Source organism: Takifugu flavidus, chromosome 6 (assembly GCF_003711565.1).
Source record: "Takifugu flavidus isolate HTHZ2018 chromosome 6, ASM371156v2, whole genome shotgun sequence".
Lineage (NCBI taxonomy): Eukaryota > Metazoa > Chordata > Actinopteri > Tetraodontiformes > Tetraodontidae > Takifugu > Takifugu flavidus.
Window position 1 is genome coordinate 6,107,686 of NC_079525.1, and position 23,674 is coordinate 6,131,359.

General features: G+C 47.4%; 2 protein-coding genes and 1 long non-coding RNA gene across 6 annotated transcripts; 1 reads left to right on the forward strand and 2 right to left on the reverse strand.

Moving 5' to 3' along the window:
• The first annotated feature begins 64 nt into the window (after positions 1-64).
• LOC130526913 (uncharacterized) lies at positions 65-1,587 on the forward strand. Its single transcript, XR_008950875.1, has 2 exons — positions 65-433; positions 837-1,587. It is a non-coding gene; the product is annotated as an uncharacterized LOC130526913 (long non-coding RNA).
• Positions 1,300-9,423, reverse strand: LOC130526874 (lysophosphatidic acid receptor 2-like). 2 transcript variants are annotated; one of them, XM_057034872.1, is made up of 6 exons: positions 9,158-9,423; positions 8,943-9,038; positions 5,113-5,507; positions 4,535-5,029; positions 2,896-3,152; positions 1,300-2,341 (listed from the first exon to the last, which is right to left on the reverse strand). In XM_057034872.1, the coding sequence occupies exons 3-6, from the start codon at positions 5,366-5,368 to the stop codon at positions 2,270-2,272; spliced, it is 1,080 nt and encodes a 359-aa protein (XP_056890852.1). In that variant the 5' UTR covers positions 5,369-5,507; positions 8,943-9,038; positions 9,158-9,423; the 3' UTR covers positions 1,300-2,269. The 2 variants fall into 2 exon arrangements, with proteins under 2 accessions (XP_056890852.1, XP_056890851.1); XM_057034871.1 differs by having other exon boundaries at positions 1,300-2,350; positions 9,158-9,416.
• Positions 9,424-12,909: 3,486 nt separating this feature from the next.
• brd4 (bromodomain containing 4) lies at positions 12,910-23,456 on the reverse strand. Of its 3 annotated transcripts, XM_057034739.1 has the most exons (21): positions 23,317-23,456; positions 21,986-22,057; positions 20,256-20,495; positions 20,093-20,185; positions 19,746-19,883; positions 19,540-19,672; positions 18,952-19,238; positions 18,509-18,880; positions 18,230-18,358; positions 17,856-18,071; positions 17,531-17,745; positions 17,336-17,430; positions 16,991-17,248; positions 16,800-16,895; positions 16,310-16,717; positions 15,592-16,215; positions 15,413-15,510; positions 15,069-15,308; positions 14,792-14,982; positions 14,471-14,714; positions 12,910-14,391 (listed from the first exon to the last, which is right to left on the reverse strand). In XM_057034739.1, the coding sequence occupies exons 3-21, from the start codon at positions 20,382-20,384 to the stop codon at positions 14,326-14,328; spliced, it is 4,032 nt and encodes a 1,343-aa protein (XP_056890719.1). In that variant the 5' UTR covers positions 20,385-20,495; positions 21,986-22,057; positions 23,317-23,456; the 3' UTR covers positions 12,910-14,325. The 3 variants fall into 3 exon arrangements, with proteins under 3 accessions (XP_056890719.1, XP_056890721.1, XP_056890720.1); XM_057034741.1 differs by lacking the exons at positions 19,746-19,883; positions 20,093-20,185; positions 20,256-20,495; positions 21,986-22,057; positions 23,317-23,456 and adding an exon at positions 19,410-19,470; XM_057034740.1 differs by lacking the exons at positions 19,540-19,672; positions 19,746-19,883; positions 20,093-20,185; ... (1 more) ...; positions 21,986-22,057; positions 23,317-23,456 and adding an exon at positions 19,424-19,464.
• Positions 23,457-23,674: the final 218 nt, after the last annotated feature.

Here is a 23,674-nt window from a genome sequence, read left to right on the forward strand (position 1 = left end):
CACACGTGAAGGCAGCAATTATGGCATTTATAGTTTAACAGCAGGAACCCAGAAAATGCCGAGAACATTTCCAGCAGTAGTTCCTCAACTGTTCCAGGCGGCGACGCTGTTGAGCTACTTTTTTACTCCATATTTTTGCATAAATGCAGATAATGTTGTCAACTTTGCACTGCATTAAAGATGGTGGTTGCAAAATTAATATACTCTTAAATGTGCGAGTCAAACACTGTAGGGTTGCGTGTGTGTGCGCGCGTGCGCGTGAGACACCGACAGAAAATCTAGTCAAACAAGTTCGTTTTCTTCCTGTTCAGTGAGTACAGGTATGGCTTCAAAAAAAAAAAAAAAGCTTCCAAAAACGAGGAAAACTGACCCGATTTAACGAACAGTCGGTCCGAGGTTAGACATCTGGATAATTACCTACACGATGATAAAGGTGAGAAGTCTTCTAAACTCAGGTCAAACGTGATTGACGGACAATTGCGGACCCGCTGCAATAACAGACAAACTTGCTGTTCTTTTAATATTAGATGCAAACTTTCAATCGCAAATGTGCTATTAAACATCTCCCTTGCAGAATAGATAGCATAAACATGTGAGTTGGGACACATGTACGGTTGCTTCTGGAAGGTCTACGTATGAGGAGTGGAGATTTGAGCAGAAAATGGGAGGATATTTAAGCCATTATAATAAATAGTCATGTAATATCAATGCTATTTGAATATTTGTGATTTTTACTGAAAATTAGAACCATTGCAAACCAGTGTGTATTTCTTTGTCAGTATTCTTTAAATCATTAAAATCTTGCTCAAGTCAATGTCCGGGTCTTCCTCTTGCAGGCTGACTGGACATGGGCGCCTCCTCCTCCAAAAGAACCTTTTTCTGGCAGAAGAAGAAGTCGCCTGTAGAGAGAGCCTGGGGTCGCCTGAAGGGGGCGCTACCCAACAAGAAAATTAAGAGGAAAAGACTCCTGGAGAAACTGAAGCCGGGAAACTCGGAGGAGAACAAGTTCAAGAAGAGGTTCTCCCTGACAGACAAAAAGGAGCCAAAACTATTCAAAAGATTCTCTCTGGGAAACATGAAAAAGGATGTGAGAGGGAGTGGAGGGAAAGAGGAGGAGAGCAAAGGGTCTCGGAGGCAAAGTAAGTGCAAAGAAAACTCTGAAAAATGGAGGAGCGCCTTTCAATCAGAAGGTGTCGCGTCAACAGGATGTAAAAAAGATAAATCTAAAAGTAAAAGACCACAACTCATCTGGATGTCCAAATAAGGCAGTTCTGTAAGTGTGTGAATGAGAGTCGGAGAGACGTTCAGAGCCTTTAATGACGTCGCTGTCAGTTTCTAAAGTCAGACAATGGCTGAAAGCAACACACGGGAACCAAGCCGACCAAACTTTGTTCCTAAAACAATTTTAAGATCAGTTTTACTGCTGCCCTCTTAGCTGTCAGATCAGAAGCTTCATTTAAGCAGAAAACATTTATAAAGCTGTGTTAAAAAAAATTCTAACATTTTAAAATTTGTCTTTGGCGGCAAATTGTGCGCCACCTTGACTGTACACGATAATGTGATTATAAATAAAGCTACTTTACGTCATGTTATGAACAGGATTTCGTGTCAGCAGCACCAGGGGTTTAAAACTGTTTGTTCTCAAAATAAAAGGCAGAGACAGCCTGAAGCTCACTGTCCACAAACCTTTCACCAATTTAAAAAATGATTTAAAATTACTGGTTTGAAATTTGGCTTAAAAAATGCTACATCTCAGTTTCTGAGTTACAAACAGAAACAAAAAACAATTAGTCCAAATAGATGAGAATTGGTCCATAGCCTTGACTACGGCGTTCTTGTTGACGCTCCTGGTTTTTATCAGATTCTCCAGTTTCCTGCAGCAGGAGCTAAAGCAGTCAGGACAAGAATCAAAATGTCACGCGTTGACCACTTTGGCGTTCAGTCCTGGTACCTAAACAACAAACGTGAGTATCCTGAGGACGTGACCCAGGCAGGAAGGACTCGACAGGGGGTCAACAGCGCACTGGTCGGAGTCAGTCGGTTTTTCCAGGAACAGTCAGCGGGTTCCAGTTGTCTCCAGCTGTGAGCGCTACAGCTCAAATAGGCCGACTACAGCTTCATTAATGTCCCAACAGGAAGTCAGTCCTCCAGTGTCTCTTAATGTTGATTTACAGGCTGATTTGCTGGCTGATGTACCTTAGATTCAGGTCTAAACACGTGAGAGCCAAAAGTATAGCAAGTTGGTCATGCGTGCATTCAAAGGCGTCGCCTAAGAGACGGTGGAATCGCTGGCGAGAGGCGTCCCGTTGCTCCGAGGCATCAGCTCGGCAGATTGAGACTTCTGAGAATTCTAAGAGACCGGGGAAGGGAGGGAAACGGAAGGGTTAATAAAAACCGTTTGCTTAGATCAAACTACAGGTTCATGCAAATATTCATGGTAATTTGTCAAAAGTAAACCAAAGAGCCGTCCCTACAATGATGTTAAAACACATATTCAGGGGTGTATGTGTGTGTGTGGGTGACAGCATGTCCAGGAAACGTAAACAGCTCAGACCAGTAAAACCACAGTTCACACATTAACACGGAGCTGGAATTAAACTAACCGCAGCCAGACTGAGGTGCTGGGCTGATTCATCACCAGAGCCTGTTTATGGTGGCAGGAAAGGAGGTTAATAAAGTCTTATTCATGGGATGTGAGGAGGCTGATTATGGCCGCCGCTGCCGCCATGTTTCCGGCGCACGTGTGTGTGTGTGTGTGTGTGTGTGTGTGTGGGATCAGACTGGAATTTATAATGGGACATTTTGAGATTATCCAACAAGCACTCAAAATGCAAGATAAATGGAGCTAACGGGAATAAGCTGGCAAGGTTTTTCTCCGATTATCTCAGCCAGTACCTCTTGGTCCATGGTGTTGAAGTGGACGGCAGAGTTGGAATGGTTCCTGTTCTGCCGGGAGCCACAGCACAGGATTTCCAGAAAGGTGGTCCTCATGTCTTTGTCTCTGAGCGAGTAGATGATGGGGTTGACGAAGGAATTGCACTCGGCCAGCACCAGGCAGTACTTCTCAATGCGCAGCACCTGACACTTGTCACAGCCCAGGCCGTCCAGGAGCAGGACCACCAGACCCGGCGTCCAGCAGAGCACGAAACAGCCTGTCCAAAAAGAAGGAGGGCGGGGGGGGGGGTCATCAGATGCATTAGGATTTCATCAAAAAGGGTGGTAGATTAAAAAAAAGGGGGAGTTGCTAAGAGAAGGAACAGCGATTTAAAGAATGTCTAGCAGGGGGTAGAAGGAAGAACGGGAATGTACTGTAAATTCCTCTGTAGAGAAAACACACGCACACACACACACACAGCCTAACATGTCAGCACAAGGACCAGGTTTAGTCTTTATGATCAAATTTCATTACAATAACACCTGATGACGCATCTCAGGAATCCACCATGTTCACGCAAGCACACACACACAGACTTCTCTTTGTGAGGACTTTCATAGACAGCATATTGCCCAGCCCCTTAACCGAACCACCACAACAAACTAACACTAACACCAGCCCCAACCGTGTCCTTCTAGGGTCTGGGGACCAGTCAAAATGTCCCCCACTTTGCCAGTAGAAAGCAGACTTGGGTGCTCAATATGTAGCAAGAGCAGACACACGGAAATGTGAAATCCGTGTGGTCACACTGCACAAAGTTCAAGTGCATTCCTGGGCCCCAGACCATAGCTGTCTTAACTACACACTCCACCCTACATTTAGAACAACATATCTCTCAACAGCAGCCTGAAAAGAAGGGTTCAGGATTTAAAAATGAAAAAGCGACATTCAAAAGTGTCAGACAGCGGAGTTGCAGAGAAGTTCCACTTTGGGTTGGGGTGGGTGCGTGGTCGCCCCTCAGCCTCCTCGGGTGACAGAGGCGGTCGTGGTGCAGAGGGCCCGGCTGCTGAGCGACAGGATGAGAAGCTTTTTTTTTTCTTCCCCCAACCTCGAGGAATTTAATCAAGAGTTCAAAAAGTTGAAAGCGGGAACAGGAGAGGAAAGCAGGGAGGGCGGAGAGCAGCCAGCTCACCAGAAAACAAGCGGGAAACTGCAAAAGCATGTGCACGTGTGTGCGAAGAATGGTTTGACGAGCACAGACAAGTAGAGAGGAAAAGCGTGTCAGCCCGTGTGTGAGTGTGTGTGTGTGTGTGTATCTGACAGGCGAGCTCAACATGCTTGTTACTGGTGGAGCTTGAAAAAGATGATGTCATTCAGACCAACAGCTGCATCTGACTGGAAATAGCCAATTAGACCTTTTAAAGATGATTACTGATCATTCCTGTGGTGTTTTCCACACTTAGAAGTTTATTAGTCTTTAGTTATTGACAAAACCAGCAATTAAAATGTCCCGGCTCGTCTCTGACAAAAAACACGGCCCAATAAAGTCACTTCAAAATGGAGTATGGGGGCGGGAATGTTGGGTGATGTGATGACATCTTTTAAGGGCAGTAAGAATCAGATCAGAATCATATCAGTCCAGTTTGTGTTCTTCCTCACCCAGAATGAGCGACACCGTCTTCATCAGGCTCATCACCGTCTCCCTGTGTCTCATCTGGCTGGTGTGCGGCGCCATCTGCTTACTTTTGCGCCTCACGTAGACAAAAATGTGGGTGTAGATGGCTACCATGATAGAGAAGGTGAGCAGGTTGAGCAGAGCCCAGAAGACCAGGTACTTGCGGCTGTACATGGGCGCCATTGTGGAGCAGTTTTCCAGGTCACACAGGCAGTGCCAGCCCATGGTGGGAACCAGGCCCATGATGAAGGCCACCAGCCAGATGAAGACTATGACCACAAAGATGCGCCGGGTGCTCATCTCGCTGTGCAGCTGCATGTTGAAGATGGTCTGGTGGCGCTCCACGGCCACGGCCAGGAGGTTCAGCACCGAGGCCGTCAGGCTGGTGTCGATCAGAGCCTGCCGCACAAACCACTGGTGCTTGGAGAGCTTAATGGTCCAAGGACCCGTGTGAAACATCAAGTTGAGGTAGGAGACGCCTGGGTAGGAGAAAAGGGAGTTTACATCGTACATTAGCGAGGTTGAGAAGGTCACATGGTGCAGATCCCTCATAATGTGGTACCTGAGAAGAGGTCCGCCAGAGCCAGGTTACCCAACAGGTAGTAGATCGGGAAATGAAAGCGTCTGTTTTTGATGATGGCAGCTATGACCAAAATGTTGGAGAAGATGACAACAAAGCAGACGGCCATGCCCAGAGAGACGATGGTGTAGTCCCGTTTACGCCAGTGGTCGCTGATGTTCTTCCCGCTGGATTCATAGAAGAACTTGACGGAGCGGTTGAAGTAGCATCCCTCCGTGTCGTCCGTCAGCGTGTCCATGTCGGGTTGTTTTAGTCTCGACGGGCTGCAGAGAAGAGGTGGAGGAGAAGGTCTAGGGCGCCATTCAGACACGCCCTCTCAGGTAAGTCTGGGATTTGCATGCCATCCACTGGACAGGTGTGACTCCACTGGTTTCAGCCTGCAGGAAACATCAAACACCGGTGAGCTAATGCTCGCGAATTCTGCTCTCTAACGCCACCTTCAGGGAATAGAGCGCAACATAAAGAGGGATTTTACAGTCTTGGAGTGTCAACCGCCACGTCGACGTATTTGTGAAGCTCAGCAAGGTTCTTGTGTGCGCATGCCACCTGAGCCGTTGCTGCGATTCCTAATCACGGCCGGCCACTGCGCTGGAATGTAAACAACTCCCATGTGAAACAAACAACACCAACACGTTTACAAGAAAGAAAAAAAAGAACCCCATGCCCAACCCGACTTGTACTCTTTTTTTCCCCCGAGATGCTAATTTCTTTGAATTATTTTGGCGGCATAAAGCTGAAAACCTGGACACAAATATCACAAAACCGCCGTGTCAAAGCTGTCAAGTTGACAAGTCAGGACAGGAGCTCTGCAGACTCTAGACTGTCGGGCTGACACAAACAGGGAAGAAGCTCGCAGCTTAGCTAACGGCGTAGCGCTCCAATCCTCTATTTTGATCAACTTTAGCAGGGCCACACGGTGCATTCCCAGTCACGTTTTCTCCGCGGGGGCAGACGTGCACGGCGACGTGCACCAGACCGTCGGCTCGAAGTTCAACTGAACAAATGAAAGAGTGGAGCAGCTCCCAACAGCAGGGACACGCCTCACAATTACACAATACAGCTATGTAACCCAAGCTCAATCCAAACACACACGGAGGGAACCTCTGCGACCCACTCGCCTACAGAGGACGCCGCCGAAACGGAGGCAGAGGAACGATGAACGAGAAAGAGAGAGTGAAATGACTTGACAAAAAAAACACAGAACAGTTCCGGACTCTTGGCAGATTTACAGTCTGTTTGAATGACGCACTCGAGCTTTAAAGGAAGTCGGACTCTTACTCTAAACGCTAAAAACACACCTGAAACTGCCGACTTTTGACCTTTGGTGTGTTGCTCCATTTACTCCCTCATCTGGTCACCTGGGACTTTATGACAGGATTACAGCTTTAAATCTACCAAACACACCGCTAAACTCAACAGAAAATGGAACAATGTCCAAATAATGAGGTTTTTGGTCCCGTCACCGATTTAATAAATCCAAATCTGCGCGTTATCAGCTGGAGCTGAAAACTGCCGACTCTTCTATCAGGACTCTGAATGCAGCAAAAATGTGCTGATAAATGCCACTTATCATAAAGCTGGATTCCACAACAACCACCTGCTTAAGCCTTTAAAATTTATATTTTCACCACGCCTGAAGAGATCCGGAAGAAAGTTCCAGAAAAAATATAAAACTGGCTGTAACCCTGGTATTCCTGGCATGTTGCATCTGATAGTGTATATACATGCTCCCTCCTTGCTCGGGGCCTACTGTGGGATGCTACCTTAGCCGCTCAAGACTCCCCAAGGACACGGAGAAAAAAAAAATATCCACATCCGTGGTTCAACAAATCTGACCCTGAGGGGAGGGGTGTGAGCTTTAATCTATGCGCGTGCGTACCTAAAAGCTAAAGCGCAGCTCTGTAAACACCACCGCCGCAGCTGCTGCAGACCGCAGAGGACAAGGGCCACTTCTGTGTCAGAGGTCATGCAACAACACGGCCCACGCCGATACAGCGAGCTGGGGAGGGCACGGAGATCAGGCATGATGTCATTTCTATGATTTTATCATAGGTGGGGCGATGGAGGGGTGACCTCGAGTCTTAAATGGCCCATTAGAGAAGAACACAACAGTCCAAGATGTGCGGATCTTCATGGTCTTACGGGCAAAAATGAGGGTTTATCCCGTTTAGAAGCTGGTACCTGGCTGGATCTAGTCAGCATTCAAAGCAAAAACACACCGATTGTAGCATTAATGCGACACCTGAGCTGGCAGCAGGTCGCTTTAGCGGTTCCCCTCATCGGGGACAGGAAATCAGGTCTGCAGAACCTTTGTCTAAGTTTGTAGCATTAATGCGACGCCTGAGCCGGCAGCAGGTCGCTTTAGCGGTTCCCCTCATCGGGGACAGGAAATCAGGTCTGCAGAACCTTTGTCTCAGTTTGTTCTCTGTGGTTAAATCTGCTGTTGTGCAGGTTTGAAACTGAGACCTCAGCCGTCCTTATCAAGCACGAGGTTTCACATCATTGCTTTGGGTTAAATAACGTCAATGTAATATGCGGGCTTGCTGGTGTTCAAGATCAGAAAAATTCAGGTTCGATTTACAGGGGCTCGGCCTCTCAAAGTCCATTTTGGATGAATTGAATCGTTGCCTCATTGGTTCTGGACAGAAAAGTTCACCGGGTTGGGTTCTCCCTGTGTGGCTGCCGCCTTTTCCCTCATCCACGTTTGTGCGTGAAGGGGCTGGGCTGCATCCTTAAAAACACCAGTTTGAAAGCAAACCGGTCATTACTGGAGCAGCCACACCCAATTCCCATTCTCTCCTCCACCGTCAGGCCGGCCGAGCAGCCTCGGAGGAAAAAGATGAGCGAGCGAGCGAACACCCACACACACACCCACACACACACCCACACACACACACACACGATGGTAAAGCAACCGGTGGGTCCTAGCGGGGGGGGGGGCTGAGTAGTGATTATCGTTAATTGGTCCGGTGTCGGCTTTCACAGGGACACCTAGGTGGTTTATCCACAGGAGGGGGGCTTTGACTCTTTTAGGAAAACCAGTTTGCATACAAATTTTAGAGGACTCATATCAGTAATCACTAAATCAGGCGCACGAGAGAGGATCATCACGTGCACCTGGGCAACCTCCAAAAACCACCCAGTTTAAGGAGTCACATGATGGTTCCCCTTTGATTAGATTGGATTTCAGGTGTTCTGCATCCTCACTGTGCTCATTTGAACCCTTTTTTGCCTTATTTTCTCATTATTCTTTCATTTCTGGCTTCTGTGGTCCCGTTCTGCTGGGGCGGGGTCGCAGATTAAAGCTACCTTCACCCCTTGAGCTCCTCAATGACGTTGTCCGTGTCCGGTTGCTCTCCTTATGGGTTTATTTGTGTTTCTCAAGGTCTTCCCTCATTTTCCTACTTGGTTTTCCAGGATCCAGTGTCGATATGCCCGTTTTTGTTTAAATAATGACTCCCAATCAAGCATTTACTGCCTGCTGCCGGCTTGGGTCAACAGAAAGCGCACAGCCTTCAAACCGCCTGATTTCCTGTTCTCATTCGAACTGATGTCTGAAAAATAAAACTGCGGGCCATAAACCCCCAGTTTATCACGACCAGGCATCGTTCCGCCTCCAGCTCACAGTTAAATCAGGGCGCAGCGTTGGCAAGTTTTCAGGGCAAAAGGCGCGGGTTTGTGGCGTTAAAGGTCCGTTTTCGAGCAGACGCCGCTGCGGATAAACTCCAAGGACGCAAAGACACCGAGAGAAAGTTCTCCAAGACAAAACTGAGGATCTAGCAGCGGACAGATGAGCAGGAGCAAAGACTCACCTTTTCTGCCGTGACTATGAACTCGCTTATCAGGTAAATCCAGGTCCGAGTCTTCCCCTTCGTGCCTGAGGTCGCCACGGACACGTTCAACCGTAACTTGAGAAGGAGGAGAGAAAAAAAACACGATAAAGTCGAACAACATCTTTGCTTCTATCGAAAGTCCATTTTTGAAACTGGTCCGCCCCGCAAAGACCAGGTGACCTTCCCTGGGCTACCTGGCGCTCGCGCGGCTTCCTCGCTTCCTGTTGTCACCTGCGCGCACTGATCCGTGCAGGGAGCGCAGGAGGGTGCGGCGTGCTGCGGCTGCTCTCTGACAAAGGATTGGCCCGGAGATCTCTGGTATGCTCTTTGTGCCAATATGTGCGCGCCGCGTCCGCTTCCAGCTACCTCCCAATGAGGGCGGAGCACGGGCCGGTGCGCGCGCGGGGAGGTTACCCGGGCGGGTTTTCGAAGTAGACCGAGGTGGGAGATAAGGACGCTTCCCTGCAGAGAGACTAGAACTGGTTTTTCAAGCTGTTGAAGTGCTGGTGGGCAAACAAAGAAGTGTTGGAACTACCAACCCCCGGATATTAAACGACTCAAAGACAGCTTAAGATGATGAAAACGTTAGTATTAACAATGATAGACCCCCTACAGTGGAAAGGTTAGAGTTTCACGCCCTCGTTTAGCCCCCACCCCCCCGGGCATGTATTTGGAACGTTGCGCTTCTCTTAGTGAGAAACTAAAAAAAACCCGACTCGTTCTACAGACCCACAGATCGTTAAACTGCATATTTATACGCTCCTCAGATTTATTGTGTGGTGCTCTATTTCGGTTCCACCAGCACCATGAGAAACGGGCGAGGATGAGCCTGATAAGATGTTTGCGCTTCACGTGGCTGCAATAAGATTTCTGGAGCTTCAGGGAAAAGTAGGATCAAAATCCGGGGAGAGGAAGAGGAGGAGGAGGAGGAGGATGCAGGGGTGAGACGGAACCAGAGTGAAGGAACAGGTCGAGAAGAGCCTCTCCGCTCTTTCCTGTTTACATTGATGGTGATCGTGAGTGTGTGTGTGTGTGTGTGTGTGTGTGTGTGTGTGTGTGAGTGTGAGATGAGACAGATGTGACAGGCTTGTTTGTTCACCGTGTATACAGTCTGCCTCCCTCATTAGGTTTGTGTGTGTTCTTGGTTCTTACAACTCCCCGGGACTGTTTGAGGTTTGAGGTTGAGGTGATAACGGGGTTTAGGTGAAGGTTAGGGGCTTAACAGGATTAGAACATGGAGCTGGGTAACATATTATGATCCCATGAAGATAGAAATAAAGTAATGTGTGTGTGTGTGTGCATTAATTAATGTTGGTTTTAGTAGTCTTTCCAGTAGACTTTCCAGCTTCTCCACTTCCCTTGTTTCCACTGAGTGCCTGGAGGCCATGTATGCCGTCGCTGTGGCAACAGAGGTGGCAATTGCCCTCCTGCCCTCCACAGCCGTGCACAGTCGGTGAGCCGGGGTTGACGGCAGGCTGGAGACATCGGCAATTGAGTTAGAGTTTGGAAATCTGGCAGTGACGTGATCCAGTGATGAAATTCAGCTGATTTATTGATCACAGTGATCCACCAGAGCCTGAATCATCGGACACGCGACTCCAGTCAAGCTCAGACTAGAGCAACGGCGATAAAAGTTGTAGACACGCAACATTTCATCACGTTTCCTTTTGTGTTGTCACATACAGCCGCTCAGCAAAAAGTGAGCGATTATTGTGTTGCTCTGCTCCACTGACACAAGCTGCAAGTTCCTGAATAGGAGAAAGGAGGAGACAGGAGAGGAGGGGAGAGAAGGAGGAGGAGGAGGGAGAAGAGCAGGAGGAGACTGATGGGGAGGAGAGGAGGTGCAACTTTGAGAGAAGCAGCAGAACCTTAAACCTTTGATTTTAGAAGAGGAAGTAGAAAACAGAAGGGGAGCAGGAGTGTTACTCCCGGTGTCTCAATTCTAATCTGCGTTTGTGACAGAACGACAGTCCCGGCAGGAGAAGTCCCATCGGCATCGGAGCGACAGACTGGCGAGAGCAACCACGCGAGCACGCCGAGCATGATGGGAGGTTGCATGAGATCGGCTGTGGTGGCGTGTGGGGGTCTTACACAACGCCTTCAAGTGCTCCATACGGAGCAGTTTATCCTCATCTGGGTTTGGTTTGCGCAGGACCTTGATGTCCTCCCGATTGTCCCGGCTGCTGCTGGACGCTCACGGGATGATGAGTCAGGAAAAACAAACTCATTTACAAAGTTAGAAAACCTTTCCTTTGCGTGCCAGCGTGCGACCCCCAAGTGACCCCATTCACCTTCTTATTTTGCTTTCCTGTCCATTATTTTACATTAGCGCATCTCTCGCGTCGGCCCTGTCCCGAGTTACTTAGCAACCGATAAAAACGGCATAAGTGCATTTTTGCTAAAAGCAGCATGACTTTGTCTGCAGTTCTTTGATTACTGGTACAAACATGAAAATGTGTCTTCCTGGAAATAAACGAGCCTGCAACCTTCTGAGGAACCATTATGGGTATTGATCCACTCCCTCTTGGTCTGGAATCGGCAGCTTCTAACCTGGAGGTCTTTAAATTGGATCGACTGATCTTGCTGCTCTTGTAAGGACACTCGTATGTGTTTACCACATTCATGCGGGATTGAGCATCCTTGAAAACCTCTAACCTTCCTCGACACGGGAAGCAGAACTGAAACCGGCTAGCCGAGAAGGACGGGAAGAGAAACCTCGCTGCAGGGATTGAGGCATCAGAGGGACAATCTGATGTTTCGAGGCAGAACCTCAACGCCAGGAGGGGGAGTGTTTAGATACAGGCTGTTCTGGGGTTCGTTTGCCTGTCGTGGTGACGTAACCAGAACACGAGAGGCCAAGAATGTAAAGCCTCTCCCTCCATATACAGTAAAAAGATCACGTGCAGCATCTGCCTCCTACACGCTTCCACATACGGTCATGTCTGTTTCTCTGTGTCCCCGCTGTCATTGCCGTCGCTGCCCAATATTTGCATCGTCTGTCATTCAGTGAGAAGCAGACGACAGGTTTAGGGTTCCAGATCGCACTTGGCATTCCCTCTCACGCTCCAGGAGCGTTTGGGTACTTTCTCCATTACATATATCTGTAGGTTAGAGTGAAGTCACACCAACGCGTGGGCCCATTTCCCTCATCTGATAACCTGAAACAGTGCTGGGATTTTAAGCTCCGGCGTTCACTGGAAACCACAAAGGAAGTTATTTGCCAGTCAAACTCTGGAGACAAGTGGATGGATCGATGGATGGATGCATAGTTTTCCTTTTTGCTTCCATTTTCTCTGCCATGGTTCAGACAGATGTGCTAAATCACATGTTCCAGGTGCTGGGTTGAACTGGGAACCACAGCTTCCTGTTGACACATCCTGCACCCTCACTGGTGTCTGGGGGGTTTCCTATAGAGTAACTTCCTGCAGTTTCTGTGGGTTGGTATAGAGAAAGAGAATTGATGCAAATTGTATCAGTAAAGACTGCGCTCTCTTCACCGTCTGGGGAGTGAAACATCATTAAGTAAGACGATTAATTAATTGTAAACGCTGAATTCTTTGACTTGTTACCCAACCAACAGGTAAACGAGCAGCATCCACAAACGAATGCAAGTGAATTAGCATAAACGTATTGTCCTTGCACTGTTTTTGATTGGATATACAAGTTTTAAAAGGACAATCCTTTAATAGAAAAGACTTTTTTAGACATTTAATGGTGTTAACGTACCTCGACAGACCTGGGTTTGATATACAAGAATGAAAATATCATGCACATCTGGGAGTGCAAATGCAACTAAAGTGGCAGCAATATTAGCTATTTTAAACAACATATGATGCCACTGTAATAAAATCTTATTTATGAATCCTAATTTTGCTGTAGCGTATGTGGCCCTCTAGTGGCCGAAAACATGTAATACAGCAGTTCAGAAAAAATGCAAGATTTCAAATTATTTTTTAAAATATTATTTTAATACTTTTCTTTAAAAAAAAACGTCTTCCGTAATCTGAACAAGATTAATCTATTGTACTGGATGCCTCCAACATACCGACAGGTTGTTCTGGGTTTAACAAATCAGAGAAAACTAGCAAAGGGAAGAAAACTCGAACAAATATGAAAAAGGGAAAAAAAAGTAACATTAAAAAAGTCTTTTTTTTTAATAATCAAAAACACTCCAAGATCTCTGGGCCAACCTATTTGGAAACTAGAAATTCCTCCAGCTTCCAATGGAAAAATAAAACAAAGCACAATGGCACACAACAGCTGAACGAGTTAAAACTTTTTTAAAAATAAAACGAGAGAAGATGACTGACAAGAAGCTACGACACCGATTACGGGAGCTAAGGATGAGCGCGGAGACCAAAAACATGAACATGGCATCGAGGAAAAATATTAAAATCTTACGCAATTAAATTATTTAAGTGCAGATATTGAACAGTGACAAAAGAACATAAAGTGATTCTATTTTTGGAACTGCTAGTTGGAAACTGCTGCATAACTTTAATCGAAAGAGGGAAATTAAATAGCAGTTAAAACAGCCTTTAATATAAAGTGAAACGTGTTTTTAAAGTGGGTGAGCTTTCAGCAATCCATCGATTAGTTTTGGCATTTTAGGAGTTGAATAAAACAGCGAAGAGCGATAATCAGGGGAAACAATCCCGTGGACAGAATCATAAAATTAAAAAAAACAAAAAAACTTCATCTTTACAGTAAATTCTACAAAACCAAACCAGACCTCAGAGATTTCAACTCACACTCATTTTCAATGACATTTGTCGTATATAATATATATATCCATGTATCTATTTATATATTATGTATAATTTTTAGGGTTTGATTGTTAGATTACAGGCCAGAGCTCTAAGGCAAAGGTCACTCCGAGACCTTCTGATCATCCCTTCCTCCTCGTGGGGGGGGGGGGGGGTCAAATAAACAAAACCCTTCGAGTGACAGAAGAGAGGGAACAAGAGGAAAAGGGAGGAATAAAACTGACTGGGATGCTGAGCGTCCTGAGAAAACAACTGACCCACAAACTCCAGCCCACTCCTCCCAGTTAAAAGCCAAATATAAATAATAAAGACAGGAGAGAAGCAAAATAAAAGAAAATGATTTGTCTGTTTTTATCATTTGTTCACTGGTTCATTTAAAACTCTTCTGAGGGCAAAAACCTCTTTTTTTGTGTGAATATTTCTGCCCACGTCAGGTCCGTCTTTGTCTACATTTCCTCGTTCACTTGACACAAACCAGCTGTTTCAACTACTGAGAGACGGGACGTTAACCACAGAGTCATATGTTTAGGTGTGTGAGCGGCGACCGTGCGGCTGTGTCTATATGCAGGTGTAGATCTGAGCGTCGTAGGTCCTTCTCAGAACAGATTCTCCTCAAAGATGGCCATCAGGTCACTCTGGAAGTTAATGTCAATGGTGTCGGTCTGAAACGAGGAAATGACAGGATATTAAGAAACACGCTCTGAACCGACCCGTCTTTCATTCTTTTTAATATGTGCGTACCGCCTCCCTCCTGCGCCTCTCCTGCTCGCGGCGGCGCGCCATCTCCCTCTGCTGGTCGGGAGTGCTCTGTGCGGCAGAGGTGGGAGGGGGTGGGGCCTGTTGCGGTGTGGGCGGGGCCGGCGGGGAATTAGTGGGCGGCGTTGAAGCCGGGGGTGTTGGAGCGAACGGCGCCTGCTGCTCCTGGCGCCGGCGAGCATCTTCTTGAGCGCGGCGCGCCTGCTCCATTGTGTCTTCGTCATCACGGCTACAAAAAGCGAAACGGAAACATTAAAGAGAGTCACAACCATCTGGAATAATCCCCCCTGTTCACGCCCGACCTACCGCAGCTTTTCCTGCTCCTTCCGAGCCAGCTGGTTCTGGGCCTTTAGCTGTCTCTCCCTCTCTTCTTTCTCTCGGGCGGCACGTCGGAACTGTTCAAAGCTGTCGCTAGAGGAGCGCACCAAGGAGGCCGGCGTGGACTGGGACCTCTGAGCCAGGCTGGCCCAGGAACCCATGTTCTTTAACTTCACGTCCTGGATGAAGATACAGAACCATAAAAGAGTGATGTCGCTGCAACATGGCTGTGGTTCCCATCATCTGTCCCTGGGCTAGGACACACCTGGGTCTTCTTGGGAGCGATGGGAGTTTTAGGTTCTTGTTTGATTTTGTTGTCTTGTTGGGGAGGCACTGCCAGGTCTGAGAGGCGGGGGCCTGGCCGAGAACCGTCCACCGTCTTCAGGTGTTTGTTGTCAGGTTTGTGTAAGTCTTGGCGCAGGGCAGGGCTGAAGGGGGATGGGGGCAAAACTGGCGAATGGGAGGGCTTCTCTTCTTTGACCCCGCCCACATTTGACCTCTGCTCCTACAGGAACACGCAGATTACTCCGAGATGACTCCGTTAACAATCAAACACCAGCGTTTCTCCATGTTGGAAGTGCTGTGCCGTTATTTTAGCGGGTCACTTACATGTTTCTTGTGCGATGGCGACTGGTGTCCCATAGCGTGGAACTGAGGCATGTGAGTGGAGGGCATCAGCAGGGGAGAGGGGCTCTCACGCAAGCAGCCTACGTACAGAACGCAAAATATCACCACCGAACTTAATTTTTTGGTGTAAAATAAGAGGGCTGAGGTTTTGGCACATCTACCTGTTGCTATGGCCTCTGGCTTGCTGCGCGGCGATGGCGGCGGCGGCGGCTGCTGCTGTGCCTTCGGCTGCAGGGCCATGCTCTTCTGCTGCTGCTGCTGCGGCGGCGCCACCGCGTGACCGTGTGGGAATGGCTGTCGCATGTTGCTGTGGTCCGAGCTGTGCCTCTGTGCGGGGGGAGGGGTCGGCATTGTAACAGCCTGCATGTGAACCGAGGACAGCAGCTGGGAGGGCATCTGCGGGGGAGAATGGGCGTGCATGTGGAGCGGCTGCAGCTGTGGCGGCTGCACGCTGGGCCGGGGTTGGAGGGACTGCAACAGGGTGTGGACCTGGCTGAAGGGTTGGATCTCAGCGCTGTTGGGCAGCGGTTCCTCGTCGTCCTCCAGCAGGGCTTGTGGCGGCTGTGCCGACAGGGTGCCCAGGATGGCATGTGACGGGGACGAAGGGCCGCGGGGGTGGGGCATGGGCTGGGGGTGAGTGAGTGAAAGCGAGGGCTGAAGCTGGGGCGATGGGGGTGTGGGCATGGGGGGGAGAGACGACGGGGGAGGCTGCGCGGGCTTTAGGGGAAGCAGTGCTGCCCGGTTACTTGGTCTTGGTGGTTGCTGGGGAAGAGCGCTGTGTATCGCTGTCAACCACAGAACAGGAAGAAGACAAACGGTTAGACAACCAATCTGTCTCTCTATATTATTAGAAACAGGTGGTGGTGACAGGCATCTTACCTGGGGAGGGGATGATGGGGTGTTGGTTCAGGAAAGGGTGAGTGTCAGAGGGCATGTGGCCAGTGGGTTCATTCACACCGAGGAGGCCGGGGGCAACAGGGGCAGCGGCGGTGACGATGGCGGGATTGGGCTCCGTGTTCGACTGGGTCAGGTGAGGGTTCATGAACTGCACCAAAGGGTCAAATCCAGAGTTTAACAGGTGGGACGAGTCCAGAGACGGGACAGAGACGGAGGGAACGGGGACAAACGACGGCTTGGACTGGACTGGCTGAGGCTCGATCTGGGGCTGCGGCGGACCCAGCGTGCTGATGAGGGGCTGCTGTGGTCTCTTTGTGTCCTTGTTAGAAGTCGTCTTCTTCTGCTGCTGCTGCTGCTGCTGCTGCTGCTGCTGCTGCTTGGGAACCAGCCCTGGTAGATGTGGAGGTGTAACAAAGTTCAGAAACCACTGAGAAAACAATGAATAAAAAGTGCAGGTAAAAGTCCATCCCACCATTGTCAGAGTCTTCACTGTCAGAGGAGTCACTGCTGTCTGAAGATGAGGAGCCCGTCTTCATCTTTGTCGTGTCTGTCGTTTCAACAGATTTCTCTGAAGCAAACAAACAAGAACATGTTATAACTCACAGCTTCTGTAAACATCATGTTTTGCGAAAATAAACAAATACATGCTGTGACGTTTCAGACCTGATGGCTTCTTCTTCTTCTTGAGGCAGCTGGACACGTATTTCTCCAGCTCCCTTAGCGTCGAGGGCTTCAGGGTCTCGAAGTCGATCTCGATCTCGTCGGGGTTGGAGCTCTTCAGCGAAGGCTCGCGGGTCTGGATGATGTGCACCACCCGGCCCAGTTTGTCTCCGGGCAACTTGTTGATGTCCAGGCTCAGTTGGCGCTTCTCCTCGTAAGACATCGGCCTGCACCTCTCCGTGGACACGCTCCCAAAAGCATCTGGGGACGACACAACAGAGGTCTGGTGCTGAGGATTTCTAAAAAACAAGATGGTTCTTCTCCTGAATGTAACCCTCGCTCGCATACCAATGTCATTCTCTGCTTCAAGAGAGGCCGATGGGACAAGAGGAGTTGGCCCGGGTGGAGCAGCTGGGTGGATTGTTTTAACTCCTTCTTTCTTACTGCAAGGGACACAGTTTGCTCAAGTAACCATGGCAACACAATATATATATATTTTTTTTTTTACAAATTTATACTGCTATAGACTGATATTAACCCTACCTGGGCTTTTTCCTCTCTTTTTTCCCCATGATTAGGTCCTTGCTCTTGGGTTTCTTAACAGTCTGAAAACCCATGGAAGGGGGCGTCTCCACAGGCTCTTCCAGCTTCTTCTTGTACTTTTCTTTCTTCTTCTCCTTCTTCTCCCTATCTTTTTTCTTGGGCTTGATGACTTGTGGCTGGGACAGCGCTGCCAGCTGCTCATGAACAGCTTTGAGCTTAAGCACAGAAAAAGTTGTGTTAACACACACACCCAACAGGCTTTGTGGTAGTTTCTCACTCGTGTTCCCTGTAGATGTAGATCCTCCTTCACGTTGTATCACCTTACCTGCTCCTGTAACTGCACCAAACGCTGCTGCCTTTCTTTTTCCGAGTCTGCACTGGAGCACTCGGATTCAGAGGAGCTGGAGCTATCATCCGACACGGCAGGAGGGGGAACTTGCCGAGTTGAGGGAGCAGGGAGGAGGGCCGATGATGGCGTGGGAACAGGGACCACCTCCTCCGGGTCATCGGGCCTTTTTGCAAATCGCATCTCAAAAACATCCTGTCAGAGGAAATGTAGACAGAATCAATCCATTATTTACTTACATTTTAATAAAACAGGAACTGGCATTGCTTAATACACAGAATGTGGGGAAAAGAGTTTCTAGTCCTATTTACATTTTATTAGTGTTTATTGTGGTTGTCTGAAGAGTGAATTACCTGCAGATTGCGCGCCATGCTAACCACGTCATGGTCCGGGGGATTGTACTTGTAACAATTGGAGAACATCAACCGCACGTCTGCAGCAAATTCTTGAGCATCTCTGTACTGTCGGCTGTCCATTTTTTTCTGTTAGAGACAACGACTGTTCATACGTGTTGATGTCCGAGAGCTTTCTTCATGATAAAATCACTAGACCTCAAAAGGTGTCCAAAAAATAAACCAAACTATTTGTACAGTCAAGCGTATTTGAAGACTTATCGATGCTAATGGAATCACCTTGATAGTGCTGAGATCCATGGGGTGCTTGATAATGTCATAGTAGTCATGAAGTCCCAGGGAAGTGACATCGACAGGTTTGTAGAAGGGCCAGGCGTACGAGGCGTGTTTCCTGGACAGCATCTCTCTCACGAGACGTGCACAGAACCTCAGCTGCTCTTGGCGCTTCGGCGGAAGAGTCCCTCCGGATTCCAAACTGCCTTCCAGGAAATGCTGGGAATCTGGCTGCAGCGCCTCTCTTTTGGGCTGCTTGGAAGTGCGAGTGGTCTCTCGTTGCGGCTGAGCCTCGGCAGAGACGGGAGACGATTCGCTGAGCTGATCGTTGGCCGTCGGAGTCGTGGTGTCTGCTTTCCTCTTCTGGCTTTTCCTTTGCTGTTAGAAATCCAACGTAAGAACAGAAAAACATCGGCACCGAATGGGGAAAGGTGCTGGGTTCTCTTCACCTTAATGAGAGCAGGTGAGCTCTGCAGCATCCCTGCTGGGTGGAGACCCGGATGCATCGGGGCCGAGGGAGGAACTGATGTCATACCCTGGGCCAGAACATCAGGTGTTGACAGTGGGTACGGGGGTCCTAAATGAGGTGCATGGGAGGTGGGTGTAGGAGGCACGCGTGGGGGCTGAGGCTGGGCCAGAGCCAGGGTAGGGGGCCCTGGAAAACCAGGTGCAGAATGGGTGTGAGGGGTGGTGGAGGGGGACGAAGAGTCTTCGCCTGGATCTGATTTAATCACGGCTGAAAGAAAGGCAGACAAAAATGCTGTTCACACCTACTTGAACATTATTTGTCTGATTATGAAACAACAAAAACATTTTATGGAAGGTGTAGATGAAGAAGTGGGAAAACCAGTACAGACGACAAGAACATTACACAAGTTTAACTTGTTTGGTCAGTGGAGTTTATTACTTAAGTTCTGGCACCTGTCATCCATCTTTCTTCAAAAACACACAAACAAATCATGTGACTTCTGTAAAAGAGAAGTGTTTAAGGCAATATTACGCACATTTGCTGACATTGTCATTATTTATACATATACCTGACTCCCGTCTGACTCCTCGACGGCCCTTCGGGACCACAGCAATCTCCTTCTCTTCCTGTGGCATCTCTGTGATCTTCTGAAGAAAGACCTTCTCCAAGGCCTCTGCCATGAGGACGATATCATCTCCAGGCTGAACAGACACGCAAAAAAAGGTTTTAGAAGACATTAACGTTTACTCTGACTCAAGCCTGTGAGTCTCTCACCTTGTTGTAAATGTAGCAGTTTGTGAACATGGTGTTGAAGTCTTGTATACACTCCTGAGCGTTCCAGTAGTAATTATTCTCCAGACGTCTCTTTATGGTGCCCATGTCCATAGGTGTCTTGATGATCTTATAGTAGTCCTTAAATCATTGCAAGAGAAAGAAGTGTCCTAGATTAATGTCCTTTCAGACAGACTGATTTTCATCATGATCAAGGCTGGTCTATTTAAAAATATAAGGAAATGAGTGAATTAGAGAGAATATAAATTCACTTTGACTTTGTACTGATGGACATAGCTAAAATGGTAATGAGGTGCTTTACAAAAACACTGTAAAAGCCATCAACTCACAGGCAAATTGAGTTTGACAGCATCCACAGGAGCCTGAAAGGGCCATGCAAAGTGGTGTTTCCATAATGACTTCAGCACCTCTTTAAGCAGGTACTGAAAGATAAAATGAACCAGGTCAGCAGTCGTACCGTTTAAAAACGCAAGCCCACAGATATCTACCTACCTGCAGCTGGTTGGTCTGTCGTTTGGGTTTGCAGGGGTTCCATATTTCAGGGGGTGGCGGGTTTCCGATGAGAGGTGGTGGGGCAGAGGGAGGGTTCTGGCTGCTGCTTGCCTCCAGACCGTCTCCCATTGTGGTGGTGGGTAATAGAACCAGACAATGTGTGCAGATTGGACCTGGCAGGGGCAGGTGGAACCGGGGGGGGGGGGTCCCCTCAGGCCATTACACTCCTCACTCGACTGGCTAGAAAGTCAAACAACAAAGGACTGTTTATTCCCTGTGACCTACAATGGCTGGACAAATGTACGGGCTCAGGGACAAGGAGGACACGAGGAGATGCTAAGTATTCCAAAGGCACTTGTGTCAATTGTTGGTGTACATTTGTAGATCCAGGTTCAAAAATAGAAGATAGAACTTCTCCAGCAGCAGGCCGCACGCTGTGGAGGAGCCCCCACTTTGCATCGGACCCTTGATCATTTAACACACTAGTTTGTTTACTTTTGAACCTGTTTGCATAAGATATTCTGACTTTCATCACGCAATTGAATATTTTACTCAAGCTTTTATGGTCGTCCATATATTTAAACTGATGTTTATCGCAAACAAAGGTCAACAGCATCTCCCTATTTTTATCACCATTTTATTAATAGCTTAAACTTGCAGTTAACAGTTGAGATTATGAGTCAGACTGCTCCATATTCCAGAACCTGGAGAGTGAAGCAATTGACTGTTTAAAGACTTGTGTAATGTGTTTGTTTCTCGGTGTGTCCCCGCTGCTCGTGTTATACTGGACTGGAAAAATCAAATATCTCAGAATAGATGACTAAAGACTACCCAACCCAGCAAAGATCATTTAAGAAACCTAGCACCAATGAATTTGAACAAGAGCTTGACTGTGGGTGTCAGCGACCCCAGGGAGGCTCATCTGTAAAGGAAACCACGCTGAAAGGTTGATAAAACAATCTGAAGCAAGATATTTTTCAGATTGAAGTGACTTTCGTATAAAGTGCAGTCTGAATATCGTCATGAAAGACTCTGAACTCTTAAATAATACAAATAAGGTAGCAGAGAAGAAATGTCTTTACCAAACATTTGGGATCCGGGGTTGTGAAACAAATATTGGCACAAAGTTTTAGAGCCGTTAGTCTGCAGCTTTTGTGTTTTCTTGAGGGAGTTGGAGAACTGCATATCTGCTTTACTTTAGATTTCCCAGGCTAGACTGTAAATCACTGGTTAATCTTTGCAGTAAACTGGCTTTAATGAGATCATGAGTTAAACACAGAAGAATGAGAAAGTGGGGTGATGCAGTTGAGTGAGTTTAAAAGGATATTTACAACTTAATGGAATCATTTAAACTTAGCTCAAATCTGAGGTGGAGTTGTTGGTAAATACAGTTTGGCGCCGTCATTTTAGGATGAGTCATTCTAGAACGTGCACCACGAGAGCATGAGCATAGCAGGAATAAATGTTAAACAAAACCTGCATTCGTGACTCCAATAGTGTCAAAATGAGAGGGTTTGTGTTTCCTTACACTGCTGACCTGCACGAGAATTAAAGTAACAAGTGGGAAATTAAACAGGCTACAGTAAAATATTGCATTATTATTCTATCCACATCTTTCTGCCATTTCTAACAAACAGCCAGATTCTCCAATGTTTCCAGGTCGGGCAGGAGGAGGTCATTTCTTAATAGTGACACACTTTGATACCAAAAGATGCACATTTTTGACTCACTTGGTTGTTGCTGTGCAGGTGTAGTCTAATCCATCTGTGTGACCATATTTCAGCTGACAAGGTGGCGATTTCCTGAGATAACAGGTGAGATTTGTCAGCTACAGTGTTAGGGCAAAGAAGCTACAACAGGGCCAGAGGTCTGACTGGTGCACACGCGGCAGATTGATAGCGTGAAAGTTATGGAATTCCCAGAGTCGTGCGAAGGATACAAGCACCATTGGATCCTTAAGCCTTAATGGACTCTTGGTGACATTTGAAAATCTATGTTGTGGTGTTCAAAGGTCTTTTGTGAATTCTTTGTGAACAGTCTGCCTGTGCTGAAAAGATAATATTTGTGATTTCATATTTGCAAGCCTTGAACACTCTTAACCTTCTTGCAGCAAGTGTCTACACCTTCAAATGGAAAAACACATTTGTATTGTAAAACAATGCTATTAAAGTTATAAAGACCTGATTCCAATCTCTTTAAAACTTGTTTTTGAAACATTAAATAGACACACTTATACACAGATGTGGCATTTTATAAAATTACTCTAAGGGTGAAAGCAAACATACAACACGTGCATCGACAGCAATTTTCCTTCTTTTCTATGTTATCCATTGTTTTACGTTTTTACAGGTCTCAACATTAATGATGTAACAGTGCCTTAAAATAGATGATTTGAATGCTAAAAATGAATGTAATAACCAAGGTACGTGTCTTATCAAGGAATAGAGGCGCAATTATTCTATTAGAACCTCGTTCTACAGATGAATTGTGCTAATATTTCATCAGTCGACGGTCGCTAAGAGCAGCGGTGACAGTTCCGCGCGTAACCGACCTTTCAGAATACAACTTAAGCTAAATGGATATTCTCGAAATGACGTACGTCACACTCACAGGAGCCCCCGCGTTACTATGCGTAAATTGCGCAGCCGATAGGACGTAAATTGTGTCACGAATACGGCCTTCAGGGCTACAAACAAACAGCCTAGCAGCTAAATGGCTAGCATGTTACCGACCTACAGCTACCGAGTACACTGACAGGACTGACAAATGCCACGGAAAACACCAAAAGATGAGTACTGAGAGAGACATAATAGCGCATGGAGTATACACCACAATACAAAATAACACACAAAATGCACAAAAAACACGTCTCTTGTGTGCTTTACACCGGCGCAAGGCCTGTCAGGACAGCTCATGCTGCTCTGGCCGAGGCGCCCACTGACAGCGCACGAATTATGCCGCTGTTTCAGGTCTTAGGACTCTTACCAGGTAACACGATATGAGTTCTTTCGCGTAAAATTCCCAGCACGTCTACTCAGATAGATTAAAATGGTATTTTTACCTTATTCAGTTGGTTGTCAGCAGTGGCGGAGCTTCCTCGCCCCAAATCCAGAACAAACAGTCCCGTTTTGACGTCGGTGACGTCAGACGCATGGTGGGCGGGTCATTAGCGGAGCGTCAATCACGCGCCGTTTCTCCGCCCACCCCGCAGTAACACGCAAGACTGGTGCAAGACCCTGAACTGTTTTTTCTCAATAACATACGTAGGGCTTTTAAGTTACATTTACTTATATAATCGTGCATATGCAATGTAGTGTTAACACCTCTCTCAGCCAAAAGTACTCGTCAGTGTAAGAGTGATGGAGCATTTGACCATGACCGCGCGTTCGTCTTTTTCCCTTTCATGTTCACGTACATGT